General features: G+C 40.2%; 1 protein-coding gene across 1 annotated transcript in view; it reads left to right on the forward strand.

The window, feature by feature from the left end:
- Window positions 1–25291, forward strand: part of LOC106869898 (transcription factor mef2A) — a 36149-nt gene extending 10858 nt beyond the window's left edge. Inside the window, exon 2 of the mRNA XM_014915826.2 lies at window positions 23849–25291. Coding sequence (XP_014771312.1) covers window positions 23849–25016 — 1168 coding nt within the window. The 3' untranslated portion in view covers window positions 25017–25291. The remainder of the gene's footprint in view (window positions 1–23848) is intronic.
- Window positions 25292–25297: the final 6 nt, after the last annotated feature.

Raw genomic sequence — 25297 nt, forward strand, 5'->3', positions numbered from 1 at the left:
CGGACATTTGATGGTGGTGGTGTGTGTGTTTGTGCCTCCCCCCCCCCAACCACTATTTGACAGCCAGTGTTGGTGTGTTTATGTCCCCTTCCCCTTGTAACTTAGCGGCTCAACAAAACAGACCGACAGAATAAGTCCCATGCTTAAAAAAGAAATAAGTGCAGGCGTCGATTCGTTTGACTAAAAATTGTTGAAGGGGATGCCCCAGCATGGCCATATCCAATGACAGAAACAAGTAAAAGATGAAAACATGTGTTTGTATATATGCAATGTCTGTATACGTGTGTGTGTGTGTGTGTTTTAAGTAGGATCTAGAAATAGCAGTGTTTAAGCAGTTTTTATTTGTTTTGGCTATTTTTGTTTTTCCTGTTTTTGTTTCTTTGCACTCACTGTTTATTTCCTGGTTCATTTAGTGACCAACTTCGTTTCCTCTATTAGTCATTTTACTAACACCTTTACTAACATTACTACTCTATAATGGTGTCTTGTCTGTTCGTTCTGTGTAATTTCAAAATACCAAGCTATTTCACAATCGTTCTTCAATTCTAGGTCACACTGCTAGTTTGACCTTTGTAGAATTCTCTTTTTGTTTTTTTCGTATCTTTTGTTGTCTTGTGACATGATGAAACTAGCTTAATGACTATTGATAAACGAGATAAGATGAAATGATTTGCGTACATAATACCATACCTTTATATTGTAAGTTCAAAATACACCAAGGTTAACTTTGTCTTTCATACTTCTGGGGTTGATACAAGAAGTTGCAGTTAGAGTGGAAGTTAGAGCAACAATGCCCTTACTTCAAACTCTGTAGTTTATATCTGAAACCTTTCATCATCATATTTCTGATGAAATACACTGCCTTTGTTTTAATTATTTTTGTAAATAACAAAGAATTTAGCCAAATAATCGTATTGTGCCTTGGAAGGGTCATTATGCCAATAATAACACACTCACTGATTCCATATCACTTCTTTATTGTTAATCAATTGTTTAAATATGTAACCAACTTACTAATCAATCATTTGTTTCATGTGCTGGTTATACAGTCAATCAGTTGTTTGTGAGTGAAAGTCCCTTTGTTGCTATTCATGACCACTTCAAGGTAATAATAAAGAAGTGGTATTGAACCAGTGTGTGTGTTATTATTGGTGTAATGATCCTCCCAAGACTAGATTTCACATCAAGAATCTTGCAAACCAAATACAAAAATGAAATTAACGAAATAATTTTATTATTATTAAACTGGTGTAACTTGGAATTTGGATTGAAAGGGGGAAATGTGGCTCTGTGGTTATGAAGCATGATTCCCAAGCATGTAGCCTTAGGTTCAGTCTCACTATGCACCAGTTTGAGCAAGTGGATTTGGTAGATAGAAATTGAACAGAACTTATCGTATATACACGTGTATTTTTTATGTACCCTTATTTTGACATCAGCAATGTTGTTCATTTCTTGTCTTCTGTGAAAAATATGTCTAGCAATGGAGGAAAAATGGTCTTGCTTGGAAACAGCTGAGGGTCGGTGACAGAAAGAGCATTCGGCTGTAGAAATTCTCCCTGACCCCTGCAAGCATTGAAAAGTGGACATTAAATGCTAATGGTGGTAATTTAATTGATGAAACAACTGGACAACTCATCACTGACAATGTTTTAATGTTCATTTTTCTATGCTTTCATGGATCAAATGGAAGATTTTCTAAGACAAGATGCCCTTCCTGTCACCAAACCTCCCTTGTTTCCAAGCAAGGTTAATATTTCCCCCATGGCCAGACATGTTTTTTCACAGAAGACTAAAAATGAACAACATTGCTTGTATGATGATGATGCTCATTTACAGCCATCATGTGATGTCAAGATCAGAGTGTACACGCACGCACACACACACACACACACACACACATATGATGAACTTCTTTCAGTTTCTGTCCATCAAATTCTCATCTGAGGCATTGTGTCGTCCCATGGCTATAGTAGAAGATACTTGCCCAAGGTACATTCAGGAGGACTGAACATGAAACCATGAGGTTAGGAGCCAAGCCTCCCACCCACACTCCCATATTTACTTTGTGTGTGATGGACTTTTCGCAACCCAATTCTTTGATTGGAAACACTTACCAAGACATTGCACTGTGGAACTCATCCTGGACTGGCATGGTTGCAGTGGGAGCTTCTTAACTGCACGGTCACACCTAGCCCCATATCCATCCATCCATACTTACAGTTGAGATATGCTAATGCCAGCTTAATTGCACCTCAGCCATGTGGTATATCCAGCCTTGCAGACATGCCATACTGTGTCCTCTACTGCAACATGAACTGCAACACTCATACAGTATAGGTGAATGTGTTGTGAGTTAGGGATTAGTGACATAGCTGTTCATTATGGGACTTAGGAAGTGTGGTGTGGCCTTGACTCTGTGCTTGTTGATTAACTCAGGTCAGCTTTGATGAAACGCAGGTGTTGTGTGGGTGTATGAAAGAGTGATACCTTTGCAGTATTTGTATAAAAGAGAGAGAGAGATACTTCTGTAATGTGTGGGTTTGTGATAGCTCTCTGCAGTGTGTATGGGTGGCAGAAAGAGGGGTAAATGATCAGTAATACAGAAGGTGGGGGAGGGCCTTGAAATTAGTCTTGTAATTAAACTGTGTATTTATAATATTGATTAATAAAAACACACAGCAAATATAGCCACTAGGCTGTTTTTTTAGTATCCTAATCGGTTGGAAGTTTAGTTTTAAAAGCCTTTGGCGATGCCATTGTGGAATTTTGTATTATTAACAAAATAGAATAAAAATTACATTGTTGAAGATGGATTAATTTTATTCCTACTAAAATGTATTGAAGAAAATCTGTATCTGTAGAAAGTCAAAAATCCAAATCAAAAACTGACATCTTAGAAATGGGACTGTTTCTCTTAGATCTTCCTTCACAAACTACTAAACCCTTCTGTCCCCAAATTTCTGTTGAAATACACTGCCCTGGTTTTATTAAATTTTGATAAAGACAAAGAATTTAGTATAACTTTGTCAGGTGTTTAGATCATAAATTAATATGAAATATTGGTGGAAAGTTTTAATGTAGATCTCTTTAAGCCTTATGTTACCATATTTCTGGTGAAGTACACTGGCTTTGCTTCACTTAATATTGAAAATAATGAAAAATGTTGTAAAATAACTGTTTTTATTGAACTGATGTTTAGAATACAAATTAACATGAAATCTTGAATATCTTAAATAGAAAACCTATCAGGTCTAAATCTCTGAACAAGAAGCATGCAGCAACAGTATGATAGAGTAAAGTTTATTTGCCAACATAAAGTGGCAGTCCTGATTAGGATCAGTGTTACTGTTATTTAGCCTACTTTGAATATTTTGATCACTATAAAATGTGAAGTTTATATCATAGAACCAGGAGCAGTTTTGGATGGGTTTGTATCAAAAGGGTTAAGAAGTTTGTATGTTGGGAACCAGAGGGAACCAGTTCAAATGTGTATCATTCTGTAAAACAAACTCCTATTTAACCCTTTTGTTATCAAGGAGCAGCTTCAGGTGGTTTGGTCCAGTGCAGGGAACAAATTAGTCTCTGTGAAACTGGAAATTTTAATGCATTTTATCAATTTATATTTTTTATGACACCATTGGTTCCATCTTTTGACTCTGCAGCCTTCTGTGTGTGTGTGCGTGCGTGTGTGTGTTATCCTTAAGTTTGTAATATTAGTCTGATATTTCTCTTGAGTAAGATGGCGAAATGCTTAACGGTATTTCGTCTGATATTACGTTCCGAGTTCAAATTCTACAGAGGTCAACTTTGCCTCTCATCCTTTTGTGGTCGATAAATTAAGTACCAGTTGTGTACTGGGGTCGATTTAATTGACTGGCCTCCTCCCCAAAAATTTTGGGCTTTGTGCCTAGAGTAGAAAAGGATATCCCTGTTCAGTATGTGTAGTATCCTGTGTCTGGTATTTCTGTGCCGTGTGTGTGTGTGTCTGCAGTGTCTCATAGAGATCTTTTATATATGCTGAAGTAATATTAGAAAAACGGCTTGGGAGTAGGAGATGCTTGACCTACATTTAACATGGGGTGGATGAAGATAGTATAACTAACTAGTATGGGGGGGGGGCTGAGGTTGCAAGACATGTTTAATAGGTTTATAATATGACACTGCTGCTGCTGATGATGATGATGATTAACATGGTAATGTCATTTGTTATTTGATTCTCCTTCTACATGGTTAGATTCTCCATCAAGCTTTTCTATCGAGGACATAACCTTTACTCTGTTAATTTTCGTGTTGCTTTTTATTTTTTTAATCCCAAATTAACTTCTAGATTTGAGGTTTCTAAACTATCTCTCTCTTTCTTTCTCTCTCTCTCTCTCTTTCTCTCTCTCTCTGTAGCTTCTTTCATTCTAACAGCAGCAGCACCACCTCCTCCTCTCTTGCCTTTCCAATGTCCATGACTTTTTTGCTACTACCACTTACAACCCTCTCCCACCTTTGGAAATGTCGGTAGGGCCACCATTCTCCCCAATGGTATCTCTAGTGCAGCACCACTCACACCTTTCTTTGCAGATGTGGCAGTCTATCTAGTTTTATCAACATGACCTGCCCTTTTGGAAATAACCCCAGTTCCAATATCCACCACATACACACATACACTACTTTTTAAAGTATCTATAGTGCAGGAGTGGCTGTGTGGTAAGAAGCTTGCTTCCTAATCTCATGGTTCCAGGTTCAGTCCCACACTGCGATGCACTTTTGCCAAGTGTCTTCTACTATAGCCTTGGGCCAACCAAAACCTTGTGAGTGCATTTGGTAGATGGAAACTGAAAGAAGCCCGTCATATATGTGTGTGTTTGTCCCCCCACCCCACTCCCACCGTTGCTTGACAACCAATGCTGGTGTGTTTACGTCCCCGAAACTTAGCGGTTCGGCAAGAGAGAGTGATACAATAAGTACTAGGCTTACAAAGAATAAGTCCTGGGATTGATTTGCTCAATTAAACGCGGTGCTCCAGCATGGCCGCAGTCAAATGACAAACAAGTAAAAGAGTAAAAGAATACACATACGTGTATGTGTGTGTGTGTCTCTCTGTCTGGGTTTGTCTCCCACCACCGCTTGTGTATATGTCCCCGTAACTGAGCAGTTCAGCAAAAGAGACCAATAGAATAAGTACCAGGGTCGATTCATTCGGCTAAAAATTCTTCAAGGCATTGCCCTAGCATGGCCACAATCTAATGGCTGAAACAAGTAAAAGATAAAACATTCTGCAACCACTGCTACTTTATTGTTGGATGTCTATCCACTCGTGTGTGTGTGTCTGTTTGTGTGTACACACCCACACACACATATAGAACACAGCACAGACATGTGAGAGTTCCAATTGTTAGAATGCAAGCAATTAGTATGACGACCAGTCATTATGTCAATATTATCATCTCTCTACATAAAAGTTTGGTTTTATACTTAATATATTGTAATAAAGTCTTTTACTACTACCCCCCTCTTCTTACTTACTTCCCCTACCACCACCACCACCTCTCTCTCTCTCTCTCTCGTTTGCTCTGCAATAAGCCACCATCTAACAACAATATATACCCAGTTTTATAGGCCCTGACCTTCTTCTAACAAACACAACCAATCAATAATCGTATTCACACACATCTCACTGACTCACTTTATTTCTGAGGTTACTACTGTTCCTTCTTTTTTTCTTTTTTTTTTATGTATTCCCAAGCAATTTCTCCAGCCACAGACTCTGTGAAATTTACATTCTCATACCATTATCACCATCACCATCGTCATTATTAATAGCCGTGTGTGTTCTTCTTAATGCCAAAGTAATATATGAGTTTAACTTGCAGTGGTCAGTGGCACATATTTGAACAGCAACAACGACAACAAGTATATCAAATACCATACGACAGTGGTTCGTAACTGGGGGTCCATATAAGATTCTGTTGTTAAAATTCATGAGCAGGCGTGGCTGTGTGGTAAGAAGCTTGCTTCCCAACCACATGGTCCCGGGTTCAGTCCCACTGCGTGGCACCTTGGGCAAGTGTCTTCTACTATAGCCTCAGGCCGACTAAAGCCTTGTGAGTGAACTTGGCAGACTGAAAGAAGCTCGTAAAAGAATGGCAAAAAAAATAAGAGTAAATTGCTTACACTCCTACAATACACTTAATTTAATTAAAATTTTTTTAATACAGTTTCTAATAATATTTAATTATGAAGATATAATAGGATTTTTAAAAATTAGAAAAGCTATGGGGTCTCTCTGAGTAAAACGGCTCAAAGGGGTCCATAGGTACAGAATGGTTCAGAAAGACTGATACCAAATAAATTCTTGATTTATTAAAATTAACCTTGGCTTTGGACACTAAACTCGGCTTGCGAAGACCTGTTGGGATAAGTGAAATCGAAATCGTGATGGCACAAGCACCGACCAAGTGTGATCATTGCCAGAGCAGCTGTCTGGATTCCGTGCCAGTGGCACTTAAATAGCAACACTTGTGCTGGTGGCACATGAAAAGTCATTCGAGCGAGGTCGTTGCTAGTGCCACTGGACTGGCTCCTGTGCAGGTGGCACGTAAAAAACACCATTTTGAGCGTGGCCATTGCCAGTATCACCTGACTAACCTTCGTGCCGGTGGCACATAAAAGCACCCACTACACTCTGTGAGTGGTTGGCGTTAGGAAGGGCATCCAGCTGTAGAAACTCTGCCAAATCAGATTGGAGCCTGGTGCAGCCATCTGGTTCGCCAGTCCCTAGTCAAATCGTCCAACCCATGCTAGCATGGAAAGCGAATGTTAAATGATGATGATGATATATGTATGTGTGTGTGTGTGTATATATATATATATATATATGTATGTATGTATGTTCGTGTCTCTTTGCCCCCCCCCCATCATTGTTTGACATCCCGAGGTTAGTGTGGCTGCAGTCTAATGACTGAAACAAGTAAAAGCTAAAAGATGAACATCTACAGTTTACTTGAGAAACAGGAGTAGTAGTACTCAATAAAGGTGATAGTTTTAGCTTGGTACTTATTTTGTTGGTTCCTTTTGTCAAACCACTAGGTTACAGGGACTTAAACACAACACCACCAGTTGTCAAGCAGTGTTGAGAGACAGACACAGAGAAACACAGGTGCCATGCAGTGGGGCTGAACCTGGAACCACATGGTCGGGAAGCAAACTTCTTATCGCACATTGTTGCATATTATAGATTTTTGCCTTATAAGGCTGAAAGTACAAAAACAAAAAAAAAGGTTAATAAAAACCCTGGCTCCCATCTACTTCGTCGCTCTCCCTTCCCATCAATCTCATTTATTGGGCACTGACTGTTTCATGTCTCAAACAAGTTTTTGAGAGGAAAACATTTCAACGTTATTGATCAATTGATTGATTGCCTTTTGATTGCTTCTGGCATATTGGTTTTCATCTGTTGTTTTTGCACACACACACACTGTGCACAGATACACATAAATGTGTTCTTAACACACACGTCCACACACACACGTCCACACACACACACACACACACGTGATGTTGTTTGGGCTTGGTCATCTGATTAACCAAATTTACTTTACCTGAAAATAGTTTGAATGGATTTAGCTGGAGCACATTGATTATAGGGTCACCTTGGGATTAAGCAGTGATACAAACCCCAATATTCTGTTGCTGAGTCATAAATCTCTTATCTTTTACTCATTTCAATTATTAGACTGTGACCATACTGGGGCCCCTCCTTGAAAAGTTTTAGTCAAACGAATCAACTTCTGTACTTTTCTGCCAAACCACTAACTTACAAAAAAAACATCAACACCGGTTGGTAAGCAATGCTGGGAAACAAACACAAAAACATACACACACAAATACACACACACACATATTCTCATCACCATTATTTAATCTCCATTTTCTATACTGGCATGGATCGGTCAGTTTGACAGGAGCTGGCAGGTCAGAGAGCTGCACCAGGTTCCAATTGTCTGTTTCAGCATGGTTTCTACAGCTGGACGCCCTTCCTAATGCCAATCACATTTCAGAGTGTGCTGAGTGCTTCATATGTGGCAACAGCACGGGTGGTTTATACGTGGCACCAGGACCCACAAACTTTCAAATGATAGGGGGACATAAATAGCCCTTTTACTATCACCAAATGCTTGATACAACTAAAGGGAGCTAAGAACCTCGCATCTGTGCTCACTCGCCAGCCTGAGTAATTTGAAGGATTTGTGATGCAAGTACTCAATACTTTGTGAGTGGTATATTCAAAGCAACACATGACAAGCAAGCATGATTTTGGTAGCATGTGTCATACTTTCTCTAATTGTAAATGTAAACACTTTTTTGACCATCCCACTTTTGACCAAGTGGAACATCAAGTTGTAGGTAAAGAGTACTGTACTCACAATTGGCTGGTACTCATTTCAACTGAGTCGGCTGGAACAACATGAAATGATGTTTCTTGCTTGAAAACACAACGCACTGCCCGGGCCAGGAATCGGACCCACAACCTTATAATCTCAATCTCAACACCTTCACTATTTGGCCATGTGCTTTGTGTATGTTTTTATCTGTCTGTGTGTCTGTTTGATGCTTAATGGGGTGGTAGGGTGGAATGTGAACATCAGGGAGAAAGTTTTTAAAAAACAGTTGTTTTCAAATGAAGTCTCTTATGATATTTGTTCCATGCTAAGTTACACCCACTCCCTTGTTACTTGTGAGAAATGCAGTGAACCGATGATTAGTCTGTTAAGGATCTTTTACAAACAACGCTTTTGTTGACTGATTGCAATATAAAAGGAATGAATGCAAAATACATAGATTAAGATATTTATGTGTGTGCATGTATAGATAGGTAGGTAGGTAGGTAGATATGTAGATAGATAGATAGATAGATATGTAGGTAGGTAGGTAGATAGATAAATAGATATGTACTTCTAATATAGGATAAAATTTTTCAAAAAATTTCATTAAGTGGCCAGCATATTAAATTACCTTTTCAGGTGAAAATTATAAACAATTATAAATAAGAGCAAAAGAAAAAATTTCTATGCCAATTTGCTGAGAAATAGACTTTCAATCGTCAATCACCACATTCAATAGACATCACTATAAATACACATCGTTATTCATAGTATGTATATTGTATGTGGTGATTGACGATTGAAAGTCTATTTCTCAGCATATTGGCATAGAAATTTTTTTCTTTTGCCCTTATTTATAATTGTTTAGACAGACAGATAGATATGTAGGTAGACAGACAGATAGATATGTAGGTAGACAGACAGATACACACATATATATACACATATATAATTGGCACTGTTCTTGGTTATCTCAGTTAACTGCAGGTTGTGTATTTGTGTTGGTGCCTGTTGCTTAGATATTTTTGGATTGTGATTAATGTAACAAGTTGTGCTGCTCAATGATTTATCATATATGTGACTAATTTATTGATTATCATCAGCTATGTCCTACCTAACATTTGTCAGGTTTATTTTGTTTGTACCTGCTTATAGTCCATGAAATTTCCCCCTTTATTAGACTGAAAAAAAAAAAAAAAAACTATATTTCACTTCACATTTGTTAATTGTTAGTAATCCTCACTAATTAGTTATAGAGCATGATTAGCGATTTATATTAACCCTTTCGTTATTGTATTTATTTTGAGATGCTCTGTGTTTCTTTCAATTATTTTAGATATAACAAAGAATTTAGTAAAATAACTTAATTATCATTCAGCTAGTGTTAGGAACATAAATTGTGACCATGGTTTGGTGGAAGATTTTAATTCAAAACTTATGAAAACAAGACATTTGTACTGCAGAGCCCAAGCCGGTTTCAGCCGGTGAAGGAACCATGTTTTCCTTTAGGGACCCCACACAATCGGTGAAACTCTACAGCAGCTCAGTGCTCCTGGTGAGATAGCTAACCACTTTGTGGCATAAACTTTCCTCTTAGTTATGTGTGGCTCCAGGATTCAGTCCCACTGCCATCAATATTCAGCTGATGGAAAGGGCAGAGAAGCTGTCTAATAGGTTGTACCTATTCACAATTGCGAGACTTAACTCATTTCTCTAGTTGATACCACCACTTGGCCCTCGCTTGCCCTTAATGAGGTCCACTCTGTTGCAAAGATTTTTGACAAGATTTTCAGTCTGAGGTTGAGTTGTGTCATTATTTCTTCATTGTTCCATAAGGGTGATTGTGGGGGTTCTACTCTTTCACCTCTGACTATCACGTAACACCTTAATCCTTCGATTACCCTATTTTGGTTAAAATATATGGACTTTGTTTCAGCAAACTTTGAAAATACTGAATTTAGTAAAATAACTTTGTCATGAGCATGGCTGTGTGGTAAAAAGTTCCCAGTCACATGGTTCCAGGTTCAGTTCCACTATGTGGCATTTTGGGCAAGTAGCTTCTACAATAGCCCCAGGCCAACCAAAGCCCTCTGAGTGGATTTCGTAGACAGAAACTGAAAGAAGCCTGTCATTCTTACAGTCATTCTGCTAGAACTGGTACACAATATTGTTTCAATATTCCCTTTTTCAGTTGATCCTTGCATAGGACATAATTCCAACATTTGTTAACGCTCCTCCTCTCCCATAGATACAGTCAACCCAATGCTTCATTAGGGCCCAACACACACAACTCACCATGACATTATTTTGAACTTATTGTCTGCACTTTGCACTTTGCACACACACACACACACACACACACACACACACACACACACTCATCTGATGAGCTTCCACTCATTTTCCACCTACCAAATTTCATAATATGGCGTTAGGAAGGTCATCCAGCTGTAGAAACTCTGCCAGATCAGATTGGAGCCTTGTGCAGCCATCTGGCACACCAGTCCTCAGTCAAATCGTCCAACCCATGCTAGCATGGAAAGCAGACATTAAACAACAACGATGATGGTGATGATGATGAAAGCTCTGAAAGTAGACACCTACCAATGAGATTGAACCAGCAACTGATGGTTGTTGAATAAACTTTCTTCTTAAAACAAAACGGCCATGACTGAGCTCATTTATTATAACAGATCTGATTGAATGTCATCGGGAAGATTAGTTATAGTGTTGCTTGTAGTTGTTGTAGATGTTTAGTAGGTCAGTGACTTAGTACTGTAAACATAATAGAATAAATGAACCAGTTATGTGCAGGAGAGCAAGAGGTGGAGGTCTGCCTCTAAGCTACCAATTGCATCATTGTTCCCCAACCCTTAGGATATAGTCCATGTCTTGTGGAACTTTGACACAATTAGATCTTTTCTTGTTTTTTCATAACAATAAACCAAGACCTTTTAAAGTGTCTTTAAAAGGTTTTGCTGTGCTAATGGGAATAACTGCCACTCCACTGGTAACGACAACGAATGTTCCAGTTGATCTGATCAGCAGAACAGCCTGCTTATGAAATTAGCATGCAAGTGGCTGAGTATTCCACAGGCACGTGTACTCTTAACATAGTTCTTGGGGAGATTCAGCATGACACAGAGTGTGACATGGCCAACCCCTTTGAATTACAGGTGCAACTCAATTTTTGCCAGTTGAGTGGACTGGAGCAACATGAAATAAAGTGTCTTGCTCAAGGACACACTGTACCAGTGGGAATTGAACACACAACTTTACAATCAAAAGCTGACTACCCTCACTGCTTAAGGCATATGCCCTCACTAGCCCTGCGCCTTCACTTTGCTCTGCTGAGTCCAGAAGAATCCTTAAAGAGATTTCACATTGATCCTTTTTTTGTTGTATTTCTGTTGAAATTCACTGTCTTCGTTTTAATTAATTTTGAAAATAACGAAGAATTTAGCGAAAACAAAGGCAGTGAATTTCACTCTATTATCCGGATATGTGAATAGCATAAATTACAGTAGTCCATTAATCCTTCTTTATCAGCTACATTGTGACTTCACATAATAACCAAAATGTTTATAAGTCCTTTCACCCTTAAAATATAAACTGCCAACAGCAATATATAAACTGTTATCTATATATATATATATATATATATATAAAATTTGAAAAAGAAGTTTAAAATGTGGATTATCAAATTATATTAACAAACTCTCCTAACTGGATATGTAAAATTTTATAATGAAGAATTTAGTGAAATAACTTTGTCATGAAGTTTTTTGGTGAGTGGTTTTGTTTTAAATCACTTTAAAACAGGGAATTTGTATTACAGAACCAGGGGTGGTCTTAGATGGATTGATATCAGGAGGGTTAACCAAGACCTTATTGACCAAATTTCCTTACATTCCGTTTCATCATCATCATTTAGCATCTGTTGTCCATGCTGGCATGGGTTGGACAGTTTGACCGGGGCTGGAAGGCTGCACCAGACTCTGGTTTGATTTGGCATGGTTTTTATGTGCCGCCAGCATGGGTGCCATTTGCATGACACTGGTATCTGTCATGGCTACAATTTTGCTCAGCTTGATGGGTCTTCTTCTCAAGCACAACATAATGCCAAATGTCTTAGTCATTGCATTAGTGAGGCCCAACACTCGAAAGAAACTCAGCCACTTTGCCTCCCTGTGGCCCAACACCCAAAATGAGCTCAGACACTTTCCCTCCGTTTAGATATAATAGCCTGCACAATGAATATTATTGCAGTGGGTATGGTTTGTGCAGGGCCAGTCTCACTCTCTCATCCTTCAAACTTGTATTGGTCAACTGCAACAAGTGCTATAAGCTCAGTAGTTATCTGGATTCAGGATTTGCATGGAGTACCCTTCTCTTAGATGAGCAGCTTAAGATCCTCATCGTCCTTTGAGGAGTCTGTGAGTGACCTTCTTCTGGGGGCAGCTCCATGAAATGCTAATTAGCTGAGACCTTGATAGGTCAGAGTAGACCCAGGAACGGAAGTGGCCAAGGGATGGTTCCACACTCCTCAAAACCTGAAACTCTACCCAGGACAGACATTTGCATATAATTAGTCTATATATAGCACTATGTCTTGTGGCACTTTAAGCAGCCTCTCTCAGACATTTAGGGCTTAGGTGAAGCCCCAATTGGGAGACATTGATCTACCCCAAAGATGCATTTCAATCCTGATGACTACACAGTTATACCACCTCTGTAAGATCTGTGATATGATATATTCAGCTGTAACATCTACGTCTTCTGTTGACTTGTGTCAGAGACATTGTTAGCCACATTCCATAATGCCATTAATTATAGAATTTTCATGGCTGCGTTTTATTATTGCCCCTTTCAAAGCTGGAATACCGAAAGTCACTGTTTCTCACAGCCATTGTTGGGTTTTACATCCTCACACACCTTTAGAGCAGAACCAGTGTTAAGAAGACCCACTCGGGGTGTTGTCACTGTTTGCTTCAAGGGACCTGGGAAGCCCTAGTATCAATCGATTAAATCAGACCCAGTATTTGATCTTCTGGAAGGATGAACCATAGGATTTGAACTTGGACTATAAATGGCCATAACTAAGTGCTACGCAGCCACAATTCTGCTAATCTACCCCTTTTTAACATTGTCAATTAGGGAGATTGTTACGACCCTCACCAGGTCAACACTGATCAAGGAAACCTACGGTCACAGATGACAGTGAGTGATTTGAAGGAAATTAGGCTGCTATTTCTCGATAGGTTGTGTGAATACATAGAGGTTCACATATAGGCTTATAAATATTATTTATTTGGTGTTATTTGGTGCACAGTGCAGAAAATCTGGGACAGATTAAGTGATAAATGCAGAAGCTTCTAATTCATGTTAATAGATAAACAGAATTTATTGGGGGGGGGGCTATTTGATTCCGTTTATTTTTTTTTTGTTTTTGTTAAACATTTAGTATTTGATGATAAATTTGATCAAATAACAATGGAAACTCCTTGCTAATGAGGTTAATACTTCAATAACTTGTTAGCAAGGTTAACAATAATAATAAGTTAAATATACTGTGAGAGAGATTAAACTAATTGAAACACTTAGCACAATTGGCATATCTGCTTCTGATTGTGTGTGTACATGCGTGGTTTACAATCATTGTAGATGTAGTAGGGTCAAAGAGTTAAGTTCACTTTACAGCCATAAGATCTCGGGTTCAATCACATTTTGTGACATCTTGGGCAGCTATCATTTTCAGCCTTTATCTCATGAGTGAAATTCTTATTTCTTTATTGCCCACAAGGGGCTAAACATAGAGGGGACAAACAAGGACAGACAAAGGGATTAAGTCGATTACATCGACCCCCCCCCCCCAGTGTGTAACTAGTACTTAATTTATCAACCCCCAAAAGGATGAAAGGCAAAGTCGACCTCGGTGGAATTTGAACTCAGAACGTAAAGACAAACAAAATACTGCTAACGTTTCTGCCAGCTCACCACTGAGAAATTCTGTTAGTGGAAACTGTAGAGAAGCCCACTGAGCAGATTGTTGCTTGTAATTCAAAAGATATAACTTTAACACACAGTGTTGTGCTGGTTCTGCCTAAGAATTAAGTTTAAGGCTACATGTGTCTGGAATACTCAGCCACTTGCACAACTGAATCCTCTTCACCTTACAATGGAGGCCCACCACCACCGTCACTACCAAAGAGGTTCCAATGACAGTTCCTGTTGACCATTTTGACTATGTTTTTTTTATATTATAGGCTTAAGTGATACCTGTCATATGCCAGGTAACTTTTTCCACCATGGGTAATATTGAGTGGTGCCACGTATAAAGTTTGTTTCCTAATCACATGGTTCTCGGTTCATTCTCAGTGTATGGCACCACCTTGAGCGAGTGTCTTCTACTATAGACCCAGGCTAACCATGCCTCGTGAGTGGATTTGGCAAAGAGAAACTGAAGAAGCCCATCATATATGTATATATCGAAATCAAAATGGGAAACTGTAGTTGTGGCCGATACCAGTGCCTCCTGACTGGCTCCCATGCTGGTGGCACGTAATGAGCGCCATTCAAACTTGGGTCGATGCTAGTGGCGCCTGACTGGCTCCTTGTGCCAGTAACATGTAAAAAGCACCATCCGAACACAGTCGGTGCCAGTCCCCCACTGACTGGGCTCCTGTGCCAGTGGCACATAAAAAGCACCATCCAAATATGATCGGTGCCAGTCCCCCCCCCCCCCCCCCCCGCCGATTGGCTCCTGTGCCGGTGGAACATAATAAGCACCATTCAAGCGTGGACCGATGCCAGTGCCGCCTGACTGGCTCCCTGTGCCAGTGGTATGTAAAAAGCATCCAGTACACTCTTGGAGTGGTTGGCATTAGGAGAGGCATCCAGCTGTAGAAACCTTGCTAGATCAGATTGGAACCTGGTGCAGCCTCCTGGCTTCCCAGACCCCAGTCGAACTGTCCAACCCATGCCAGCATGGAAAGCGGACGTTAAATGATGATATATATATATATATGTGTGTATGTATGTATGTATATATATATATGTATTTTTGGTGTTAGGAAGGGCATCCAGCTATAAAAATCCTGCCAAAACAGTCACAGAAGTCTGGTGCAGGCTTCTGCCTGGCCGGCTCTTGTCAATCCGTCCCACCCATGCCAGCATGGAAAGCAGACATTAAATGATGATGGTCTGTGTGTTTGACTTTGTTCTCCACCACTTCTTGACAACTGGTATTGGTTTGTTTATGTCTCCATAACTTAGTGGTTCAGCAAAAAGAGACCAGTAGAATAAGTACCAGGCTTAGTCAACTCATTTGACTGAAATTTTCAAAGTGGTGCCCCAGCATGGTTGCAGTCTAATGACTGAAACAAGTAAAAGATGAGAGATGTCCACTAATTATGGTTTAACTTTTAACGAATCCCTTGTACAAAATTATATTAATTTTCAAAAGGGTTTTTTTTTAGCCTCGATGCAAATCTCTCGTTTGTACTCCCTCCAACAACTACTGTCATTTATACCTCACCTCTCCCATCACTATGGTTCTTTCTCTCTCCTCATCCTGCATCTCTTCCATTAATTCTCTCTCTCTCTTTATATAATGTAAAGTATGACTGGCAAAACCAATTAACATTTGTCTCAGTTATAGAGATTGTTTGTACTAATGAGGTCATTATAACATTGAAACAGGTTCAAAGTTATCTCATACTCATTAACTTGTATTGTTTTATTTATTTCTAGTTATTCTCTTCTCTTCTATTTCCTGTATGAACGAGGTTAATTCTAACTTACCTATTGTTTAAAATATTGTTTTTAACTGGTTGTTTAGTACAAAACACTTGTGACAGTCTTATGTTGTCCTTTTTCATGTGATGGTCAAATATTACAGTTTTGACAAGAGGCTAGCAGTGGCAGCACCAGCTGTGCTTGTGTGTATAGACTTATATTTTACGAAGCTTACAGGCTTATGACACCTTGTTAATTAAACCACTTCACAAATTAATTAAGTCACTTCATAGTATAAGATGTGTTAGGTGGGTGGCAATGGGAGGGTTCTGCACTGTGGGGGAAGACAGACAGAGAGAGCAAAGCTTAATTGAAGGAGAAATCCAAACTTCACCATTTGTTATTATTCACTACCCTGTTTCAGCAGCGGGGTGGAGTACCCTGACAGACAGACAGACAGTCATACATATATCCATGTGCATTCACACACACTGACCTCGTGCATATGTACCCGTTAAACATACACTTGCATAATAATCATCTCTGAATATACAATAGCATTATACACCCACCTTCGTGAACTTTAATACATTCACAGCTCTACACGGAGACAGTGAGGAGGCACGGTGAGCTAATAGTTGCGGGCTGACCTAAAATATTTCACTGATAAACTACTAACCACTCTACTACTACTACTACTGGTGGCAGTGGTGGTGGCAGTAGTAGTAGTAGTAGTAAAAACAGCTGTTGTAGTTTACTTTACAAATCTATATATGGTTGTGCGTATTCAGTGAAGGTTGAATGTGATCGATCTTATAAACCTATATATTTCTGTGTGTGTGCGTGTGTGTGCGCTTACCATAACTTGTAGACTGGAAAAGACCAGTTGTATAAATCTATATATTATGTATATAATTTTTGAAGGTTGAATAAAGCTATTCATATATAATGTATATTAGTGTTTGTACATGTGTGTGTGTGTGTGTGTGTGTGTGTATTATATATAGATATATATATATATAACCGCCTGACTGGCCTTGTAGGGTTTTCGAGCAAGATCGTTGCCAATGCCCCTGGACTGGCTCTTGTGCGGGTGGCACATAAAAGACACCATTTCGAGCGTGGCCGTTTTCGTGCGGGTGACACGTAAAAGCACCCACTACACTCTCTGAGTGGTTGGCGTTAGGAAGGGCATCCAGCTGTAGAAACTCTGCCAAATTAGATTGGAGCCTGGTGTAGCCATCCTGGTTTCACCAGTCCTCAGTCAAATCGTCCAACCCATGCTAGCATGGAAAGCGGACGTTAAACGATGATGATGATGATATATACACACACACATTTAGTGAAGGCACATGGCTTACTGCTTAGGGTGCTGCATTCACAATTGCGAGATCATGGGTTTGATTTCCAGACCAAGCTTTGCGTTGTGTTCTTGAGCAAAGCACTTCACTCACGTTGCTTTGCAATCATTTCGACACCTGACATGTATCCAGTTGCACCTGTACAGATAATGTCGATTTGGAGGGAGTGAGCTTATGTCTACACAAACATTTGATCACTATAAACAAATCATCTGTGTGGTTGTTCAGTAAGAAATTATTGAACCCTCATACATCGTCTAACGATGGTAGAGTCCATTATTATATATACTTGTATAAAGAATATTAGGAGTTTAATTCACTTGTGATCTAAATGAATAGATATGCACTATAACAAGTCAACTGTTAGGTTCGAAGGTCAGAGCTAAGGCTAGATATAAGGATCCATGTTAGGGTTCCATTATAGCCTGTATATTATTATATTAGAGGAAAAATCAAAACCAAGGCAGAATCAGTATCTCAAGTCATTTAGAAAAATTTAATTAAAATTCACCTTACCCTAATTAAATTATTCTAAATGACCTGAGATGCTCGTTCTGCCCTGGTTTTGATTTTTCCTCTCGTATAATTTTCAAATATATATATATATATATATATATATATATATATATATATATATCCGTGTGTGTGTATAGATTCAGCATGATACAGAATGTGAGAAGGCTGGCCCTTTAAAATATGGGTCCAACTTGTTTCTGCCAGCTGAGTGAACTGGAACCTTGTGAAATAAAGTGTCTTGCTCAAGGACACAATACACCACTAAATATCGAGCTCCTGACCCTATGATCATGAGTTGGATATCCTAACCACTAAGCCATCATACACACCTTCATTTAACTTACGCATTTAAAGTTTCATGGGTATAGCATATGTCCACATCATCAGATGTTTGGAGAAGAGTGGAGAGAAATTAAAAGAATTTTAAAATGGCTTTTAAGTGAAAGTAGTTCACCCTCCTTTAGATACTAATGTAGGTAAACCAACCACATGGCTTTAGCTGACCGATGGAGGCCTAAATACTCTTATCTAAAAGCCATTTTTAATTTCTTTTATATCCCCTTCATTTGAACATCTGATGATATAGACATGTCCTACAGCAATGTGGAATTGAAACGTGTGTATGTGTGTGTTTTATTATTTCAATGTCTGCCTTTTTTTCATGTGTAGGTTAAATGGAGGTGTGTATGGCTTAATGATTAGGATATTCAGCTCATGATCATGAAAAGCACCATTCGAGTGTGATTATTGCCAGTGCCACCTGACTGGCTTCCATGCCGGTGGCACATAAAGAGCAGCATTCAAGCGTGGTCGATGCCAGTGCCGGCTGACTGGTCCTGTGCTGGTGGGATATAAAAAGCACCATTCAAGTGTGGCCGTTGCCAGTGGCACATAAAAATCACTCACTACACTCTTGGAGTGGTTGACGTTAGAAGGGCATCCAGCTATAGAACCCTTGCCAGATCAGATTGAAGCCTGGTGCAGACTTCTGGCTTGCCAGTTCTCAGTCAAACCATCCAACCCATGCCAGCATAGAAAGCAGATGTTAAACGACGACCGTAGGGTCATGAGCTCAATACTTAGTGGTGAGTTCTGTCCTTGAGCAAGACACTCAGCTGGTAAAAATGAGTTGTACCTGTAATTCAAAGGGGTCAACCTTGTCACACTCTGTGTCATGCTGAATCTCCCTGAGAACATTAAGGGTATGTATACCTGATAAGTATTCATGAGCAGGTTGTTCTGTTGATTGAATCCACTGGAACCCTCATTGGCATAACCGATGAAGAGCCAGGCCAGGGTTAATGAAATTTATTGAGGCAGATTTTCTAAGGCAGGATTCTCTTCTTGTATCAACCCTCACCTGTTTTTGAGCAACGTAATATTTTCCGTAGTTCTCAGAAGAAACAAATGGTACAATGGCCAGGTGCGACTGTGTGGTAAGAAGCTTGCTTCCCAACCACATGGGTCTGGGTTCATTCCCACTGCATGGCACCTTGGACAAGTGTCTTCTGCTATAGCCTCAGGCCGACCAAAGCCTTGTGAGAGGATTTGGTAGACAGAAACTGAAAGATGCCTGTCATGTGTGTCTGTGTTGTCTCCCACCATCACATGACAACCAATGTTGGTATGCTTACATCCCCGTAACTTATGCTATCAGTCTCTTTTGCCGAGCTGCTAAGTACTAGGCTTGCAAAGAATAAGTCCTGGCGTCAATTTGTTCGACTAAAGGCGGTGCTCCAGCATGGCCTCAGTCAAATGACTGAAACAAGCAAAAGAATACGTTTCATGGGAGATTGCATACAAAAAACACCATTTATATGACAGGCATATTTGTTTACAGTTAGCAATGATACGCACAATAGGCTTCTCTCAGTTTCCATCTACCAAGTCCATTCACAAGGATTTGGTCCTCTTCGGGCTTTAGTTGAAGACAATAGTTGAGGATGATATGCAGTAGGACTAGCTATATATACATAGGTCGTTGCCAGTGCCGCTGGACTGGCTCCTGTGCAGGTGGAACGTAAAATACACCATTTTGAGCGTGGCCGTTGCCAGTACCGCCTGACTGGCCTTTGTGCCGTTGGCATGTAAACAGCACCCACTACACTCTCGGAGTGGTTGGCGTTAGGAAGGGCATTCAGCTGTAGAAACTCTGCCAGATCAGATTGGAGCCTGGTGCAACCAACTGGTTCACCAGTCCTCAGTCAAATCGTCCAACCCATGCTAGCATGGAAGGCGGACGTTAAATGATGATGATACATACATACATATGATGACGTGACAGTTGAATGGAGCTATTCATATATTTGTGTATCAGCCTGTGTTTATAAACGCACTGGCTTTTGAAAGCTGAATAAGACTATTCATGTCATCATCCTATAAACCTCTCTTTCTCTCTCTCTCTCTCTCTCCACCCCCCCCCCACACACACACACACAGTGGTATTTGAATGTTGAATAACAGCAATCATTTGTTTCCTTTCGATCTGATATTAAACAGTGTTGCTACTGTTACCTGTCAGTGCAGTAATCTTGGTTTAGAATTATTTAATTAAAGATAGTTTAGGTTCTTGTTTGATTAATTCCAGACCCACCCCCAGACACAGAGCTACATTATCCAACATATTCCTATTGTTTCTAGCTAATCAAGCTACTGCATAAAGGCTTCTCCGTTGGCATTCACATACAGACAAGGACCGAAATAACAACAACAAAAAATAGTCTTTAGACTAAATGGTAAAGATGAATTGTGAGAGGAGGAGGTACAAAAGGAAACAGCACACACACACACACACACATATCATTGTCATGCAACACTGTCTGCCTTCCATGCTGGCATAGATTGGATGGTTTAAGCTACACCAAGCTCTGTCTGCTTTGGCATGGTTTCTAGGGCTGGGGGCTCTTCCTAACACCAATCTTTTTACAGAGTGTACTAGATGCTTTTTTTTATGTGGCCCCAACACCAGTGAGGTCACCAAGTCATTTGCAAGACGATTCCCCCCCCCCATTAAATGAGGTGGGGGTAGTATTGAGTGGGGTGGCTTTGTGCCAAGTGATGAGAGGTTAGTGTATGAGGGACAGAAATAAGTGTCCTACAATACATGGCTACCTCAGTTGGAAAAAGAGAGAGAGAAAGTGGAGAGAGAAGTTACAGAGTGGGGTATATTAGTGAAGAGGTACTGAGGATAGGATAGGGGTGAGTGGATGGTTAAGTTTACAAGGTATCAAAAGGTGAGTGAGATGATGGGGAGGGAAATGCCGGTGGAGGGAGGGATTGTTAGGAAGATATGTTGTGGGCAAGGAGAAGCTGTGTCAAGTTACTGGGAGGTGTATACAAGTGAAGTGGTACATATATACAGACACCCTTATGTTACCTCTGGAGGAAGGGCATCCAGCGACACAAAGCACATCAAAGCTGACATTGGAGCTCAGTGTAGCCCTGTAACTCACCAGATCCTGTCAAACCATTTAACAAATGCCAGCATGAAAAACACATTAACCCTTAAAAAGCTTTCGGATTTCCTTGTCAAACGTAATCCTTATTTATTCACATTGTTTTGAATTAATCATGGATTATTTTGTAGTTTCAGGTTTTTAATATTGTGTTTCTATATTTTTAGAATGGCATCGTTGCCAGTGCTGCTGGACTGGCTCTTGTGCGGGTGGCACATAAAAGACACCATTTTGAGTGTGGCTGTTGCCAGTACCGCCTGACTGGCCTTCGTGCGGGTGACACGTAAAAGCACCCACTATACTCTCTGAGTGGTTGGCGTTAGGAAGGGCATCCAGCTGTAGAAACTCTGCCAAATTAGATTGGAGCCTGGTGTTGCCATCCGGTTTCACCAGTCCTCAGTCAAATCGTCCAACCCATGCTAGCATGGAAAGCGGACGTTAAACGATGATGGTGATGGTGATGGTGATTGTAGTGTAGGTATGAGGGGTTAGGCTGAGTCAGTTTAAACATAAAGCAGGTAGAATGTTTGGGTTTAGGTGTGGTGGGATTAGATGTTAGAGGGTTTGTTGATGATATATACACAAGCATCGAAAGTCTTTGAACTGGTGACATTATTAAGACATGTTATGCAAAATAACACTAACACGATAATATCGTGTCCCTTTTGGCTTTGAGGACGGGGGAAACGAAAAACATGAGACAAAGCCAGAAGAGGTTGCTTAATTCAGGAAAAGAGTGGGATGAAAAAGGGGAAGAGAAGGGCCTTGTGGTGCTGGAGAGAAGGAAAGAATAGAAGCAAGCTGGGACCACACTTGCTTGAGTGTTGGAAAGGCAACTGGATGTAATGACAGCCGGGTTATGAGAATTGTCAGTCAATAGCTGGAGACAGGGCAATGGAATTAGATGTGTAAAGATATATGAGAGGTGTAATGGGGATTTGAAAGGTCAGCTTAGATTGTGTAAGCTAAGAAAGAGGTCGAGGAATTTAATTAGAGGTTGGTATTTGGAAGACTGAAGCATTTCAAGTCTGACAATAAACCTGCTGTCGTTATTGTCACAAGTTAAGGCAACAAGCTGAAAGAATTGTTAACATGTCAGAGAAAATGTTTGGCAGCATTTCTTATGTTTTGTGTTCAAACTCTGCCGAGGCCAACTTCAGGGTTGGTAAAACAATAACTAGTTGGGCACTGGAGTTGATGTAATTGACTTACTCTTCCCTCCACAAATAAAAAAAAATTTCAGGCCATGCTCGAGGGGACCTGTTGAATCAAGTACATCGAAACCAAAATCAAATGGAAATTGTAGTTGTGAGCCCCGTGCCAGTGGCATGTAAAAAGCACCATCCGAACGTGGCTGATGCCAGTGCCACCTTGACTGGCTTCCATGCCAGTGGCACATAAAAAGCATCAACTGATTGTGGTTGTTGCCAGCCCCCTGTGGGCCCTGTGCTGGTGGCACGTAAAGAGCACCCACTACACTCTCGGAGTGGTTGGCATTAGGAAGGGCATCCAGCTGTAGAAACTCTGCCAAATCAGACTGGAGCCTGGTGCAGCCTCCTGGCTTCCCAAACCCCAGTCCAACCGTCCAACCCATGCCAGCACGGAAAATGGACATTAAACGATGATGATGATGTGCATATAGGAGAAAGGATTATTATTATCAGCAATTAAGGTGACCATCTGATAGAATTATTAGTATTAGTCAAACAAGGCTTAGTTGTGTGTTTTTTTTTTTTCCAGCTCTTTACATTCTGAGTTCAGATACTGCCTAGGTCAACTTTAACTTTCACCTTTCTGGGGGTCAGTAAAATAAAGTACCAGGGTCATGTAATCGACTAGCCCCTCCTACTGAAATTGCAGGCATTGTGTGAAAGTTTGAAACAATTATCAAAAGTTGCCCCCTCGATAACTTCAGCCCTTTAGAATTCAGATTACTCCGTCAAATGTGAGGCTTATTTATTCACATTGTCTTAAATTAATCCTGCATTATGTCAAAGCTTCCAGATTTTGATGTGACTATATTCTTAGGATGATATTGTAGGGTATGTGTAAGCAGCCAGATCTGGCCAGTGTGAACATAAAACACGTAGAATATTTGGCCTGGATGAGGTCAACTTTGCCTTTCATCCTTTTGGATCAATAAATTGAGTACCAGTTGTGTACTGGGGTCGATCTAATTGACTGGCCCCTCCCCCAAAATTTCAGGCCTTGTGCCTAGAGTAGAAAAGAGTATTTGGGCTGGATATGGGCCAGTTTAAATGCTAAAGGGGCTAAAACAGTCAGCACCATGTTAAGTCTGTAAACAACAAGAAAAAGACCATTTTCCAAAGTTAAATTGTTTATACATTTTTATTTTTTCTTCTTCGATTTTTTTTTTATCATTTTATTTTATTTCTCGTTGCAGTTTTCTGATATGCAAGAACCCGTGTCACTGCGTGAACAAACATCAGTTCTGTCGTTCCTGCGTCACCGTATGGTCAGGAAGCGGGAATTCTGAAAACCACAACAAATGCCCCGTGTGTCGTGTGAGCGGCTACTATCTGCCGAGTGGTGCTATTGCAGATAACCTCAACAACAGGCAAGTGCGTTGTCTCCTCCGCTCCTGCATATGGGTCGGTCAGCTGAAAAACATCCACAATCACCGTCATGTGCTCAATAAGAAACTACATCACGAAGACAATTACAAGATGAGCAAGTCATGCCATAGCAACAACAACGATAGCAATAACAATAATTTGAATCTTAGAGACAGATGCTCTGAAATAACGGAGAGAGTTCTACCAAAGGAACCCTCGTCAGCAGCAGCTATCCTCCAAAGAATCCGGAATGAGAGGAAAGAAGCCAACTTGTCTTCAAATAATTTGTTCACCGAGGCCACCGCAGACACCACCACCACCCAATTGTCCCCTTCGTTAACAACCCCTAGTACAGGGCTCAGTTCTAGAAATGTTTTATCTTCTAGCAGTTCAACACCAGTAACTAATACTAATAATAATATTACCGATAATAATAATAGTAGTAGTTTAGTTAATTTTCAACGCCAACATCCAACACTTGACAACAACAACCATGTGAATGAGAGAGCAAATGAGTCTATAGAGAATGTCCTTCGTTCGTTCATTCCTTCTACTACTACTACACATCCAACTCCTGTAAGTCGCCTTAATAATAATAGTAGTAGTAGTAATAGCCTTTCTAGAAGTGCTCTTCAAGCAAACACCACCCCACCATCCTCTGCTCCACCGGTTACTGAGCCTGATAATGTTTCCACCAACCCGAATAACAATTCCAATCGTGTCGGTCCTATCCACCATCGCTCTGTAAATCGCCGAACTGGCCCCAAGGAATACGAACGGCTACGGGCTCGCATGAGAGAGACCCGTCTTCGACTGGAACAAATGGAAACCACTCGCCGCGAATTGGCTTCTTTCCAGGAGAGACAAAGACTTCAGCATTTGGTCGAGGTGCGAGAACTTGGTCGGCAGCTGAACGAAGTGACATTCCAAATCCGGCGTCTGCTGAACCAGATGAGTGCCAACGAGGATCAGCCTCCCACCCAATTGGTTAATTAACTCATCAGTTAATTAGCAAATAAGAATCAAAGTGAATGCCCAAACGGCTGTTAGTTTCTCTTCATTTCTACAATTATAGCCAACATCCTTTAACAAAACATTCTCTTCTTCTCCTCTACCCCCCCCCCACACCTACTTTTAAATTAGGCTTACTTCACTAATTCTTGTCCTCGTGAATTTTTATTTGCTTATCTCACATTTTTTTTCTTTCCTATTGATTTTATTTCTCTAATGGACAATTGTTTCGTTATTTTCTTTAGAATTTAGAGCCATTTTTTTTT

The sequence above is a fragment of the Octopus bimaculoides genome, chromosome 1 (assembly GCF_001194135.2).
Source record: "Octopus bimaculoides isolate UCB-OBI-ISO-001 chromosome 1, ASM119413v2, whole genome shotgun sequence".
Taxonomy (NCBI): Eukaryota; Metazoa; Mollusca; class Cephalopoda; order Octopoda; family Octopodidae; genus Octopus; species Octopus bimaculoides.